At 44.8% G+C, this 14,847-nt stretch overlaps 1 protein-coding gene and 2 long non-coding RNA genes across 4 annotated transcripts in view; 2 read left to right on the top strand and 1 right to left on the bottom strand.

The window, feature by feature from the left end:
• Positions 1 to 264: 264 nt before the first annotated feature.
• LOC309330576 lies at positions 265 to 3,364 on the top strand. Its single transcript, XR_014151483.1, has 3 exons — positions 265 to 344; positions 375 to 1,190; positions 1,973 to 3,364. It is a non-coding gene; the product is annotated as an uncharacterized lncRNA (long non-coding RNA).
• A 207-nt stretch (positions 3,365 to 3,571) lies between these two features.
• Positions 3,572 to 14,847, bottom strand: part of IFT81 (intraflagellar transport 81) — a 54,957-nt gene continuing 43,681 nt past the window's right edge. For both annotated transcript variants that reach the window (XM_081842251.1, XM_081842252.1), the window contains exons 13-19: positions 14,517 to 14,645; positions 14,135 to 14,224; positions 11,609 to 11,695; positions 11,201 to 11,272; positions 11,018 to 11,103; positions 6,495 to 6,540; positions 3,572 to 4,907 (exon numbers count right to left, since the gene is read on the bottom strand). In XM_081842251.1, coding sequence (XP_081698377.1) covers positions 4,725 to 4,907; positions 6,495 to 6,540; positions 11,018 to 11,103; positions 11,201 to 11,272; positions 11,609 to 11,695; positions 14,135 to 14,224; positions 14,517 to 14,645 — 693 coding nt within the window. In that variant the 3' untranslated portion in view covers positions 3,572 to 4,724. The remainder of the gene's footprint in view (positions 4,908 to 6,494; positions 6,541 to 11,017; positions 11,104 to 11,200; positions 11,273 to 11,608; positions 11,696 to 14,134; positions 14,225 to 14,516; positions 14,646 to 14,847) is intronic.
• On the top strand, positions 6,547 to 9,892 carry LOC309330573. Its single transcript, XR_014151480.1, has 2 exons — positions 6,547 to 7,745; positions 8,129 to 9,892. It is a non-coding gene; the product is annotated as an uncharacterized lncRNA (long non-coding RNA).

Below are 14,847 nucleotides of genomic sequence, written 5' to 3'. Positions count from 1 at the left end.
CCTTCCCTTCAACTCCTGCCTCAAAACCTACCTTTTCTGAGAGACCTCTGGCTTCAACTCCTTAAATCCTTACCTCCAACTGTAGCCAAGCTTGACTAGAACTGCATTCACACCCATTTTAACTTTGCTACTCTTCTTTCCCACTTTCAATTTTAGATTGCCCTCCTCCTTGGGAGCAGAGGTCCTTTTTGCAGAACAAACAATTGTGAGCCTTACACAAGCAGATGCAACGGAAGCTTAAAAACATACAGAAGAGTCCGGCATCCTGCTCCCCCAGAGGCCAAACAGATGCCCACAAGCAGGGCCCAATCATAGGAGCACTCGTCCCTCCTGTAAAGGTAAAGGTAAAGGTAAAGGTAAAGGTAAAGGTAAAGGGACCCCTGACCATTAGGTTCAGTCATGGCCGACTCTGGGGTTGCGGCACTCATCTCACTTTACTGGCCGAGGGAGCCGGCGTACAGCTTCAGGGTCATGTGGCCAGCATGACTAAGCCGCTTCTGGCAAACCAGAGCAGCGCACGGAAACGCCGTTTACCTTCCTGCTGGAGTGGTACCTATTTATCTACTTGCACTTTGACGTGCTTTCGAACGGCTAGGTTGGCAGGAGCAGGGACCGAGCAACGGGAGCTCACCCTGTCGCGGGGATTCGAACCGCTGACCTTCTGATCAGCAAGTCCTAGGCTCTGTGGTTTAACCCACAGCACCACCCGCGTCCCATCTTCCATCCTGTAGTTGCCAGCAATTGGTATCTAGAGGCATACTACCTCGGAAACTGCAGCACTTTATGGATGTGACCAGAGCATGTTAACAGTTGTCTCTGTCCAGGAAACGTTGAAGGTGAGGGGGAAGAAGCTGATGATGAGCATGCCAGGCTATCTGGAGAGTTCATGACAAAGGTATTATTTTCTTAAACTGGACACATCCTCTTTGGTGATGTTGGCCGTTACACTAGGCACATTAAGCAGATTACAAGGATGCTCCTGAGCTACATTCGCAAGGGCGCTTGGGTCTAGTTCTCACTGAGTTGATAAATCTCCACCTGGGATTTTAGGTGTCTGTGTGACAGAATGTCTCTGTATGAAAACACTGTTCCATTGCCAGTGCTGAAGGAAGAATACTCCCCTTGAACAGCTGTCTGGCCCCAGTCCGGTTTGAAGCTGAAGACCCCCTCCCCTGCAAGAAAGCACAGAGGCTCTGCACCTTTGGTCGGCATGCCCAAGGATTAAGACTTTCTGGGAAATGATCTATAATGAAATGAAAAAGGTATTTAAATATACCTTTCTGAAAAAACCAGAGGCCTTTCTCCTGGGCATGGTTGGCCAATTGGTGCCAAAGAAGGATAGAACTTTCTTTATGTATGCAACAACAGCAGCAAGAATACTTATTGCAAAGTACTGGAAGACACAAGATCTACCCACCCGGGAAGAATGGCAGATGAAGGTGATGGACTACATGGAACTGGCGGAAATGACTGGCAGAATTCGAGACCAGGGAGAAGAGTCGGTGGAAGAAGATTGGAAGAAATTTAAAGTTTATTTACAGAAGCATTGTTAAATTAAGGAATGTTAGGAGGAGGCTGGAATGAAGTTATGTGGCTTTAGCAGAATTATTATATAGGACTAAGTAAAAATAGATTGTTAATGGATGAAAGGAGGGAAAGTAAAGTTACATTGTATCAGGATAAAAATTGGGAAGGATGGAAAGGATTTGTTGAAATAGCTAATTGAACTAGAATACAAAAAAGGGAGGTGTGAGGAGGTCAAGGAAACAAGTAAATGAAAGTTAATAACATTGAAAGTATTGGATGTGTTTTTTAAATTGTTTTTGTTTTGTTTTTGTTATGTATATGTAGCATTTTTGTTTTTTGTATTGTATTGTATTGTTCTGTTATGTTTAATTCTTTTTCTTTTCTTTCTGTAACTTTTAAAACTTTAATAAATATTATTTAAAAAAAAAAAAAAGAAAGCACAGAGGCTCTGAAGTTCCCCATCAATAGTGAGCGCCTGGATAAGTACTTAGGAGCCTGGCTGCTGCACCTGGCCAGTGGCCCATCTAGTCCAGCCTCCTGTTCTCCCAGTGGCCAAGCAGATGCCCCCAGGGGAAGCCCACAAACAGGGCAAGAGGCTTTCCAGCAACTGGCATTCTTACCTTATCTGCATAATGTCAACAGATGTTACAATCTGACTACTTTCTGCAGATGGAAGGGGGGGGGAGAGAAAGCAAATTACAACCCAAATCTTCCTTGAATCTCTCTGCTGTTGACACGAGAAGCCAGAAAGGGAATTTCAGTCTTATTTCTAACCACCGGCCTGAGATTTCAAAAGTGCTCACTGCTGTGGCCACAGGCTGTGTCGTAGGATGGCTAAATGATTTAGTGGGTAATAAATATGATTTAAGGGCTCCGGGGTGGATTTTCAAATGGCAGTGAACCTCCCAAGTCCCATCAAGCTGCTATTTAGGCCTCAAAAAATACCTCAGAGGCAGAATCAGAGCTACTTTGCAGCTCTATTTCCACTGAGATTGCCTTGGGCACCAGCTATTTACATTTCTCTCCTCCCACCAAATACATTTTCTCACACTTAGAAGCATGCTAACCCTTTCCTCTCCTCCAACTGTGCTTTAAATTAGACCCTGCTTAATTTATCTCCGCCAGAGACCTAAGTTTCAGAAACCGGCTGAGTGATCCTTCCTTTGAAAACTCAGACACTTTACTGTTGGTTCCACCAGCAAAAGGAATAATGAACAAGGAATACTAGGATTTTGCAGACATGAGTGTGCTAATGACTCCATCACTCAGTCTTCAGGGTTAAAATCACATTTTGGTCCTGCAAATATCAAATTCTTTTTCAGAAAAACTATTCAAATTAAGCATATTTGCATTACATCTGCATCATATGGAAATGAAAGTTTTCAAATAATTTCTGACATATATTTTATACATTTAAGAACTGTACAAGTTTATCACATTTGCCCACACAAAACCACATGTTGCAGACCGCAATTTTCATTTGAGAGTAGGGAAGGCTGGAGTCGAGGAAGTGGAGCACAACCACAGTACCTAGCAGAGATGAGACCAACCCAGATCTCACAATTTTTAGGTGTACAAGTGTAAGAGCGGGGGGAAATTTATCTAAAAATGTAAAGCATAAATGCAACAAACAGGTGCTTGAAAACAGGTCCATAACTCATGTACACTCTTCAGAGCCTGCTCTTTCCATGGCTCCCTAGTTTTTCATTCAGTAATGCATGTTTTCTCAGTGGTGGAGGTGGCGAGGGTTTATAGCTCCCGATTCAAATCAGCACTTAACTTTGTCACACCATTTCTTGTTAAAGAGTAAAACACAAGAGCAGCAAGGTCTTGGACTCTGTGTATGGTTTCTTTTAAGATCACCTGTTCCATATCTGACGCAGAAGGGTCAGATGCTGACAGCATTTGGCCCCGAGTCAGAAAGCAAAGCCTTTTGACTTCTCAAAAGAGTAACTCTGAGAGGTGAAGTGAAGCCTGACAACCAATAAACTCCTATTCTTTATTAAGTATGGACAATGGGGAACTGAACAAGCGTACAGAAGAATAACAATGTGAATGTTGGACTTTATTGTCTCTGTGGCTACATTAATGAAATACATTAATTTAATATCTACCAGGAAAAATTAGGCAGAGAGCAGAAAGCTACAGGGAATGTTAAAATGCCATTGTTCTAACAAAGCTAGAAAAGGTTAGAATAACTCCTTTTCATATGTTTCTAAATGACTTCGCTATAGGTCAAAGGCCTAAGGGAAGCAAGGAAACTTCTTGAAGTTCCTGAACCTCAGTTTTAGTCCAAGGACTAAATTTACTAGTTTTAGTACAACCAGTAAATTTTATTTACACACCCTTTGCTTATCTCAAGGGAGCCAGGCAGACTCATGAGAAGTCTAATGGCAGGGATCAGAGGCTCTTGTATCAACTGGCCACACTTTGCTTCCCCAAAGCAAGCTTTGCCTGTTGCTTCTATACTCCACTGCAGCTCTCCAGGGGGAGTGGCTATTTAAAGATGACACCCGATGAAGTTATAGGCCTGCACATACTTTGATGTAAAAAATGCATGTTTAAGAAACGTGCTGAGAATTTAAGCCCTGCTCTGCCCTTGGAAGATAAATGAGCATCCTTTCCTCAGTACCAAGAGGAAGCAATATGCCAGGTTTGTGCATGACTAAGTGGGGTGAGTGGACTTCTTGCAAGCCAGTTTGGCTCTGTGTCACAGTATATCCTGCTGCTTGGCTGTAGAAGCTGCAGAATTAGATCTCCCAACTTTTTTGGGCCTGGGGAGGGAGTATTATTTATCTTGGTTTCTCTGTGAAAACAGCCAGCCTTCAGCTCAGCACATGGACTAGACCTTTGCCCATAAGCCCATTTCAATGCAGTAATTGAACACAGAGCCCGTCCCACTGCTTAAACTGGCCTCCAAGTGATAGAGCAACTTTGCATCTGCAGTACCTGTAGAATGAGAGTTATTTTCTCTCTTTAATACAAGGAGCGGCTGAAAAGGCTCCCAGTCAAACTGGGAGCCATTGCCATTCTATTTAGGCTGGGACTTTTCCAAGCAGCCGTTGTAGTTGAACAGCAGCTGAGCCCCTCAACAACAGCAACCAGAAATCTAACTTTTGTAAAAACAGTTGTAGAACTAGACCAATTTTCACAACAGAACTGATGCTCAGTATGGCTGGGATACCAAACAGCTTGATTCACAAGACCAGCCGGTCCTCTCCTCCTTCCTGAATAACCTGGCCAATGGATGCTTGGTTTTGCTGCTTAAGGAAACATTCCTTCTTGCACTCCATGAGCAGTTGGAAATCTCGCCACATTTTCACTTGCTTCAGATTTGGACCGTGGCTTTCCCGCACACTCTTCTGCTTCTCTCGCAGTTTCTGTTACTCAAAAGAACAGTCCAAATCATTCCAAGAAATGTTTCAGAGTTACAACAGTTACCTCACAGTGGGGCACAAACATTTATTTCTCTGAACAAGAGATCCTGGCTGCGACCCAGTACACCCAAAGGAGCGTCTCCCCATCATTCAGCCAGGACACTGGGGTCCTCCTTCGAGGGCCTTCTGGTGGTTCCCTCACTGCGAGAACTGAAGTTACAGGGAATCAGGCAGAGGGCCTTCTCAGTAGTGGCACCCTCCCTGTGGAACACCCTCCCTTCAGATGTCAAGGAAATAAACAACTACACAACTTTTAGAAGACATTTGAAGGCAGCCCTGTTTAGGGAAGTTTTTAATGTTTGATGCTTTATTATGTTTTTATATATGCTGTAAGCTGTCCAGAGAAGCTGGGGAAACCCAGCCAGATGGGTGGGATATTAATAATAATAATTCAATTGCTGCTACTTGGTCTGCGTGGCATTACAAGATCCAGAATTGACTGGGACAGCCACTGTTGGGGCAGAACTCAGCATGCATATGCAGAGGGCTCAACCTGTGAGCTACAGCCTGTCCCCTAAATCTGAGCTCCATGCTTAGCACTAAAAAAACCACATAGATTAAGTGTTTTGTGTGTGTGTTTTGTGTATGTTGAAATAATAAAAGACAATTTTTGATGACAATTCTGCAATGAAGATCTAAAACAGGGTTAAAAGGCAATTCAAAATGAACTGTTATCAGGACTACAAACATATTAGTCACTGCTCTGTAGTCTGCTTTGTAATCTGGAATGAATAATAATAACAACAAGAACCTCATTTATACCCCACCTTTTTCTCCAAGGAGCTCCAGGTGGCACACATGGTCCCCCCCCATTTAATCCCCACAACAACCCTGTAAGGTAGAGGTTAGGCTGAAAGACAGTGACTGGTCATCCTAGTGAGCTTCATGGCTGAGTTGGGATTTAAAGCCTCCCATGTCCTAGTCTGACCCTCTCACCACCACACCAGACTAACTCTAGAACATAAAGAAAAAATGAAATTAATCTTACAAGGAATTCTGTCCTTAAAAGTATAACACTTGCATAACTGAATTTATAAGGGAAACGTTAAAGAAAGAAGTTAAGAAAAAGGAATTATTTGTGCAATTCTGAACTTTACAGAAGACGATTAAAAATGTACAGAACTCAGCAAGGGTCTTAGTCAACGCAGCTATCTCAAAAGCACTTCAGTTACTTTCTATAAAAACACCAAGGACAACAGCTGGGAAATGTATCATCTTCAGCCAGTTTCTGTATATACCACTTCAAATTTGATCTAGCAAAGTGTCGCCTGCATTACAATATCTTATCCCTGGGGTTCCTGGGGAATGTGCTGTTTGTAAAAGATAGTCAAGCAGCTTAAGCATTATCTATAGGAAACCGACTTCAGAATTGTTTCTCTATTTTATTTTGAGAAGCCAATTTCTCCGAGCTGCAACAGAATGGTTTTTGGGAGGCTGTGCATAAGGACCAGAATAAACTAATGACAGGCATGAAATGTAGCATTTCTAAAACTGAAAGGGAATATTTTTAAAATAATAACCTATTATTACCTTTCCAAGGTTTTCTTGTTCCGTGATCATCCGGGTGTATTGTTCCCTAAAGAAGAAGATAAAATAAACACATACATACGCACATATACATTATTTACAAAAAACCTGCGGATGTGAAGTCAAAATGCTGGAGAATCACGGCACCTGCTGTGGCTGCAGAGACCAGTAACTCGTGACTGCTCCTCTCTGGGGAGCAAGCCTGGGCTCCTAGGCGACAAGACCCCCACTCTTGGCTCCACTGATGTGGTCCAAAGGAAAGCAGAGCAATATGTTCAGCACCAGCTTGGCTGCAGGAGTTGCTGGAAGGCACCATCCAACTGTTTTAGGGACTCCACCCCAGATTTGTGTAGGGTTTACTCCTTAACCCTTTCTTCTTCCAAAGATGTCCCGCAAGGCAGCAGGTATGGATTTTTCCTTGGAGTTTACTCTCAAAGCCTTTCTCACAGTTGTGTATAGCTGCAACGCAGCGGAAGTCTAGGATCAGAGTTTTCCTTCTCCTAGATGAGCTACCTTCCCATGTTGTTGAGCCCCATCTGCCCCTCATTTCCATCTACAGCACGTGCATAAACTGCCTTCTTGCTGTTAGACCCACTATTGGCCTCATCCACTGAATCTGCCAGAGCCTGTCTTCACATGCAGGGGAAGTTCCTGACTCACTGAGGGTTTGAGAGCCATTGGTTCCCCTTACCTGGTTCTGCCGGCCAGTTGAAGTTGTTTCCTGGAATTGTGGCTACTGTCGTATGCTGACAGCTTCTAGGAGCCACAGGTGAGAGCTGAATGCAGGGTGGGGACCAGTGGCGGACAAACTACCGCAGAAGGAGCATGATGTGTCCCCCACCAGAGGTACTGTCCCGCCCTTAACACCCCATACACCCCAGCACTTTTAGAGTGTTTAAAGTAGTGCTTACTTTGTGTGCCAGTCAAATTTACAAGAGCCCTGTAAGGCAGCTCCATATCATTATACCCATGTTGCAGGTGAGGGTCTGAGGCTTTTTAGTCACAGTTCCAATGGACGCTTGAGTAGATGATTCATTATTATTATTTTTTTACTGTTAAAACACATATTTGTTGTATATCTTTCCTGTCTTATTTCAAGGGTCTAGGAAAGTGATAAAAACCTATTATATTTCATTTGTCACCATCTTATAAGGTAGATTACACTGACTAGGAATGATTTTTCTGAAGCCTGGCAGAGAGCTATATGGCCAAGGGGGATTTGGAGATGAGTGTCATGCATGTAAAGGGACGCGGGTGGCGCTGTGGGTAAAACCTCAGTGCCTAGGACTTGCCGATCGTATGGTCGGCGGTTCGAATCCCCGCGGCAGGGTGAGCTCCCGTCTTTCGGTCCCAGCTCCTGCCCACCTAGCAGTTCGAAAGCACTCTTAAGTGCAAGTAGATAAATAGGTACCGCTTTATAGCGGGAAGGTAAACGGCATTTCCGTGTGCTGCGCTGGTGCTGGTTCGCCAGAGCAACTTCGTCACGCTGGCCACGTGACCCGGAAGTGTCTTCGGACAGCGCTGGCTCCCAGCCTCTTAAGTGAGATGAGCGCACAACCCTAGAGTCGGACACGACTGGCCCGTATGGGTAGGGGTACCTTTACCTTTACCTTAGTCCTGCATGTAAAGCCTACTAGACTATGCCCTGAAGGACACTAGTTTCACATATCTAAGCTTCTATAAATCTGTGAGTCATCAAGATAAGCTGAAAACCCCAAAGGAATTCACTGGATGGTAGAAAAACAACAAACTTGAACCCTCCTACTTCAGCAGCCTATAATGGTCCTTTGACTTCACTGAAATCATTGCAACTCTTGGCTCTGTCATCTGAGCAAAATGACAGTTTAACAGTTGACTAAAAGGGGGCTGATGGAAGCCTGGGACAGAAAATTCTTCTAGCTGGGAATCTTAAGAACTATAAATCCTCTCAGGCGGGTGTTGTAGCTTTCCACTGGGGAAGGCAGGATAGGATTCCTCATTTGCTCCCCCCACCCCAGCCAAGACTACTGGGAACTTGCTCTTGTCTCCAGGGCCTGTGCCAACCATTTACACATTCCCATCCCATATATTGCATGTCCTATGGGGAAATGGGATTTGCGCCTGGAACAGGTTTACTCTTGCAGCCCGGGATATCCATCTTTCTCATAACCTGCATGCAGCTGCTGTAATTTGTGCCAGGGCCAAGACGACCTCAATTGCCCCCAAGAGAATGCACATCTATTGACATCCTTCCCCATCATTTTAGGTTCACCAATTGCTCTTTAGTCCCAAGACTTGGAAGGAGAAAAAACAGACAACAGAAAACTAAACTTCTGAATGCCGGGGGGGGGGGTAGGTTGTTTTTTTTTGCTATTTATAATGATGTCTGGAAAGAATGCAACTTAATTTTGAAAGTTAAAACTATTTTTAGAGAACAAAATTAACTTTTCACATTCCTCGGTACTGACTCCATGGAACAGAGGATGGGGATCAGAATTAGGGCATTTTTGGTTCATTAGTAAACTGAGGTTCTGCTTATGGGTTGTTTGAGCTCAGTTTACATTCCAGTGCTCGCAAGAAGAGACATTCAGCCCTGAAAGGATTTCTAGAAATCTGCCTTCTCTTTCCATCCTGCACTTATTGAATTTCTGCCTATCAAAGCCTCTGCTTATTTCCAAGAGAATTTGCACTCTCCTGGTTTGTTTTTTTTCTCCACAGGGAGTAGCAAATGGACATTCAGAAGAGTAACTCACCCAGAAGCACCCTGTATTTTACTGTGCAGTAAAAAAGCAAAAGTGCAGGAGACAGACCCAGAAGACCCCTGGAAAATGAATATTCCCCCCCCCCCCCGATGACAGGTGGGCATCCTGATGTGCCTCTTCATAGCTCTTGCTGCTCACAGAACTGCCCCTGTCTGCAGCATGGGGAACAGAGTGACTTGGGCAGGAAGAAGATTGAACAGAATAAACTCTGTGGCCTCTTAGGATTGGATGGGATGAGCACTGGACACCCAGCCTCTGACATGCTCTTCCTTCTCTGCAAATAACCACTGTAAGCACCTAGATAGCAGGCAATCCACAGTGGCCCCAATAAGCCTGGGATTCTAAATACAGTACATACAAAGTTTGTGAAGTAGCCACCATAGCACACCAAGGTCTGAGAAGTAGGTTACAGCAAACAGACTGAGAACAAAACCCACCGAGCAGAGAAACGCTCTCAGTGTTCATCCACTAACTTCCACTGCAACTGTCCTCTCATTTCCACTCTAGCTTTACTATTCCTACTAGTTCTTTGCTCAGCATTCAACTTCTTTCCTCCACTGACACGGATTACATCTCTCCATATATTTGCAAGGGGTTTGTTATCTGTTCCTGGCTGCTCCCTGATTTAACCACCATAAATGGAGACTCATGAGATCAACAGGCGACATAAACAGTATTTTGTTCTTCAGTGAGCTCTCTCTCTCTCTCTCTCTCTGTGTGTGTGTGTGTGTGTGTGTGTGTGCGCGCGCGCACAGTCCTGTTTTCCTATGGAGAGAATCCTAAATGGAGCCACAGCAAACAAGAAGTGTCACTGCTGAGACTGTTAAGCAGAGGGAACAAAGAATTCCACAAAAACTTAACATGCTCAGTTTCTTCTAGTTCAAGACTAAATTACACCTCCATTTCTGAAAAATTGTTTGGAATTAAATCACAGTCCCAAGTATATCATAGAATCATAGAATTGTATAGTTGGAAGAGGAACCAAGGGTCATCTAGTCCACCCCCTGCAATGCAGGAATCTCGGCTAAAGCATCTGTGACAGATGGCCACCCAACCTCTGCTTAAAAACCTCCAAGGAAGGGGAGTCCACCACTTCCCAAAGGAGTCCATTCCCCTGTTGAACAGCTCTTACTGTCTGAAAGTTCTTCCTCTTGTTGAGTCTTAATAACCTTTCTTGTCACTGGAATCCATTGGTTCAGGTCCTGCCCTCTGGAGCAGCAGAAAACAAGCTTGCTCCCTCTTCCATGTGGCAGCCCAGGCACGTCAACTCCCTGGGGCCATGAGTGCCCTAGCCCCCCACAACATTTTAAATGGGGGGCAGGGCACCTACAAAATGTGGTGGGGGCCGTGTGCATGCTGTGGGAGCATGTGCACACGTCATAAGGCTGCCACTATGTGCGTGAGTGATGTCAGCACACCAATGTAGCTGATGTAGTGTGCATGCGCCAGTGGGTGGGCTGACTTAGCGGCCCCAGGCACCCACAGCCGTGGGGGCAAGCTAGCACCACTGTGATGACAGCCTTTGAGGTATTTGAAGATGGCTCTCCTCTCTCCTCTCAGTCTCCTCTTTACCAGGCTAAGCACACTCAGTTCCCTCAACCATTCCTCATCAGGCTTGGTTTCCAGGGAATGGTCTTAAGGCACTAGTGAGCCCAACCTCTTGCTGCAGCTAAGCATGTCTGGGACTGACCAGGACTTGGGATGTTCCTGGGGAGCATGTGTGTGATGCCTCGGGTTCCAGGTTGAAGGAAGGCAGGATATAAATGTAAGAAAATGAGTAAATACCTGATTGCCTTTCTTCTTTCCTGCATATCTGAAGAAACATACAGCTTCATCTCGTCTTTGGCGCGCTGAAGGCTGACTTCTAGGATCTAAGAAGAAACACCTGAATTTAGATACCAACTGCCCTTCCCATGGAAGCAGCATCATTTTACTGAATGACTACAAAAGAACCTTTTTCAGACCGACCTTTTTCATGCAGTTGATGTGATGATAGCGGCTTTCCTCCTGAATACACTCTTCATGAAGGGCCTTCACCTCCTAAAGCAGGAAGCGTGCATTTTTAACATGTATGATGACAAAAAACCTGCAACATCAGGACCATTTTCAAGGAAAGAGGGCCTGTTGTCAACAGTCACTGATGATTTAATTGCTTCCTCTTCAGCCAAAGCAAGCAAAGTAATTGCTGTTAAGTTTAACTAGTCCAGGGGTGGGTGCAGCCAACCGTTTTGCCACATGTCTGCACCTGGCCGAATGCCTGGGTGCAGCCGTCTGCCCCCTGCCCACCTGTGTGGGCCAAGTGGGGTAAGCCTGAGCGCATGTAAAACCAAGCTGATGAGATATGGAAGGGCAGCTCTGTCCTGCCTGCCTTCCTACCTGCTCCAGTGCAGAACGGTTGCTCTCCAGGCCTGCTGCACAGCTGTCATACTGGGTTTTTTTCTCTCCGCATTCTTGGGTCAATTCCTGGCGGGGGGAAAGGTAGAAGGGCACATGAATTCTATCAGCATGTGGCACCTGGGGAGATCATGTTCTTGTCAGTCCTGCTGCCTAACCTCAGCTATTGGCACACAGAGGCCCTTACATAAACGGAAAAGGCATCTGAGGCACACCACTCATGGGGAAGCCACCAGCTTCGCGGACCGATAGATCAAATAGGGTAAACCACCATGTAACTTGCAAGCTCCCCCCTCCCCCCAACTTTAAAAACATGTATCACTACCCAGCGTCGTTAATGCTTTGGTGGATTAGGTTTCCCACTTGTTCATTCCATAGCCTAGATTTTGACTCGGCTGCATTAAAATTAAGCTCGCGAGATTGTAAAAGGATTGTGTTCCTGTACAAACAGTTTGTACAGATATTCACTTATGCCATGAGATAATCGGCATCACTAGTAACAGAGCACCCTAGTGAAAGGTAAACTACAATCCAGCTTGTGATAGAAAGTATGGCAGGGCATTCTATACTGGTGAAGCAGCAAGTAGACCTGGTGTAGGCCAGCCTTCCCTACAGCGCGGAAGCTGATGGGATTTAGAGTCCAAAACAGCCCCAGAGCCCCAGGCTGGGAAAGGCTGGTGTATTCTACAAATCGTGCTTAAAATCAAAGCTTGCCTTCACCCACGTAATAAAATAACTAAGGTTAGGGGAGCGTATTTCAAATGAGGGTGCAGGACACTAGGAATTTCTCCTACCTTAGGCCCACTGTAATAAATATAAGAAGTACCTCGCTGGGTTACATCAGACCACCTGAGTGTTCTGCTAGGGGGCGTCATTTCAGGAGGTGAAATCTAATTTTTGCAATTTTTTTCAGTGAGGCACCTTATATTTTTTAAGGTTTTGGGTCTGCTATTATTTTTGTGATTGGTCAATATTTAGCTTGGTAAGTCTACATTTGATGAAGAAGTACATAAACTACTTTTGGAAAACCAAAGAATTTAATTTTACCTTCTGAAAATGTCAGATAATGCTAAATAACAACAACAATAAATAATAACAAAAACATTAAGATATAACATAACTGCAAGTACTTGGCAATCATTTATAATGATTTCTATGCACTTTGACACTTATTTTTCTTACCAAGAAAAACTAAATTATATTAATTTATCCAAAATACATTTCAAATTCCCATGTCATGTTACAACATTTTAGCACCCCTCATTTTTGGAATTTGAAAGTTGGAAAATTCAACATGTCCTAATGTTCTGCTCATGTGAATGGCCTGAAGGTGACCATCACTCCCTTCCTCTGGCTGGCAGATGAGTACGATGCATCGGAACATGGAGGTTTCACCCTTATTTAAGGCATTTTATCCTTTGCCCTTTAGCAAAAAACACTCAGGTTGGCTTTCAAGAGAGCAGCAGCTCCTTCCCACTGTCAGTGGCAGTTCTACCTGCCTTGCTCCCCCCCCCCCGAAGCTCTCTTTCTGCCCCCCATCAGATCCAGGAGCACAGCTTCTCGCAGGGCCCAGGCCACGAGAACAGGGCAGCTCCTGTCATATAGTTCGCTCGTCAGACAGCTAACAAGTTTACCATTGCACCAAAACTTTACACAGGTCCTCTGGATAAATATTCAATAGCTGTCTTCTCTGACCATCTCAGGCTCCTTAGGGCACCAGTTTTCCTCATCTCAGCCAGAGCTTCACAGCAGCGCTCCCCATTCCAACCGTGTCTTGAATTTAGCAATGTCTTAAAGCCACACAGGTTTGTATCTGACACATACACGCTGCCTTGAGTTTGAGAAAAACACTAACAGACCCAGCAAACAAGCACGATGAACATACTAAATGGTGGATCCCTGGGAGTCCAATGTAGGAGTGGAATATAGGTTTTTTAAAAAGTAAATACTAACATTCACTCAACTATTATTTCTTCCAATGAGGTTTACACTTGAAGAAACACTTTAAAATACAGTCATACCTCAGGTTGAATGTGCTTCAGGTTGAGCGCTTTTGGGTTGCGCTCCGCGGCAACCCGGAAGTAACGGAGTGCGTTACTTCTGGGTTTCGCTGCTTGCGCATGTGCAGATGCTCAAAATGACGTCACGCGCATGCGTGGAAGCGGTAAAACGCGACTTGCGCACGTGCAAAGGCGCAGTTGTGTCTTATGTTCTATTCAGGATGCGAACAGGGCTCCGGAACGGATCCCGTTTGCATCCCGAGGTACCACTGTAGCTGAAAACACCAGATGCAGCTGATCATCTCCCCCAAATGTACATTTTGGCCTATACGATAGAGGCATCTAGCCACAGATAGTGTGGAGTTAGGGGGAGGCTCTGACCCTCTTACTGCCATACAGGCAGAACCGCAGGAGAGGCGTTGGGAGAAATCTAGTTGCACTGTAATCAGCCCAAACCATTTGTTCAAACAAACAAAAACAAAAACAAATTCAAGTCTCCTCTACTCACCTGACACTTCTGTCGCAACTGCCTTAAATCTTTGATAATCGGAGCAAGGCTTGACTTCTTATCAGCCACCATAGCATTCAGTTTTTTCACCTGTTTTATGGGAGGGAAACATGAATATGTTATTAACAGCATAGCAAGAAAGCTGGAAACATGGGGGGGGGGGCGGCAAAGGAAGATTAGAAAGACAAATGGAGAGGGAAAGATCAACTAAGATGTGATAAATGGAGACTGGCCATATACCTAGCACAAACAGTTTTGGCACACCAGTATACCCACAGCCACGCTGGTCTGCCAAAGTAGATCTTGCAGGGTGGTGGTAAGATTCAAACAGACAACACCCTTCCTTCCAAGAGAGCCTTTAAATACAGGGGAGTAAAATCACCATTTCAGACATGTTATCCAGAGTCCGACCCTTCATTTCATCCATTTCGCTCTTCACGGCTGACACTCTCTCTAGCTCCTCCTGTGTATAGCTGTATCCAGAGATACCCTTCTTGTCTTCAATTGCTTGCTGTTAACATAGAAAAAGAAAGACATTTCTGAGTATACGTTCTGACAGCAGACAAGCAAACAGATTCTGAATTGCAACCAATAAATAGTAAGAAAGCCCTATGAAAAGTTAAAGACTGTGTCAGGGGACTGCCATCGGAACAGGGGAGGGAGGCAGAGGGCCGTTGGGATACAGAGAGCCTCCAAAAATCCTGAGGAGCAGT

This window comes from Podarcis erhardii (assembly GCF_964252035.2).
Source record: "Podarcis erhardii genome assembly, chromosome: 15".
In the NCBI taxonomy this organism is placed as follows: domain Eukaryota; kingdom Metazoa; phylum Chordata; class Lepidosauria; order Squamata; family Lacertidae; genus Podarcis; species Podarcis erhardii.
The sequence above is the reverse complement of the archived record's forward strand: the minus strand, read 5'-3'. Positions and strand labels throughout refer to the sequence as shown.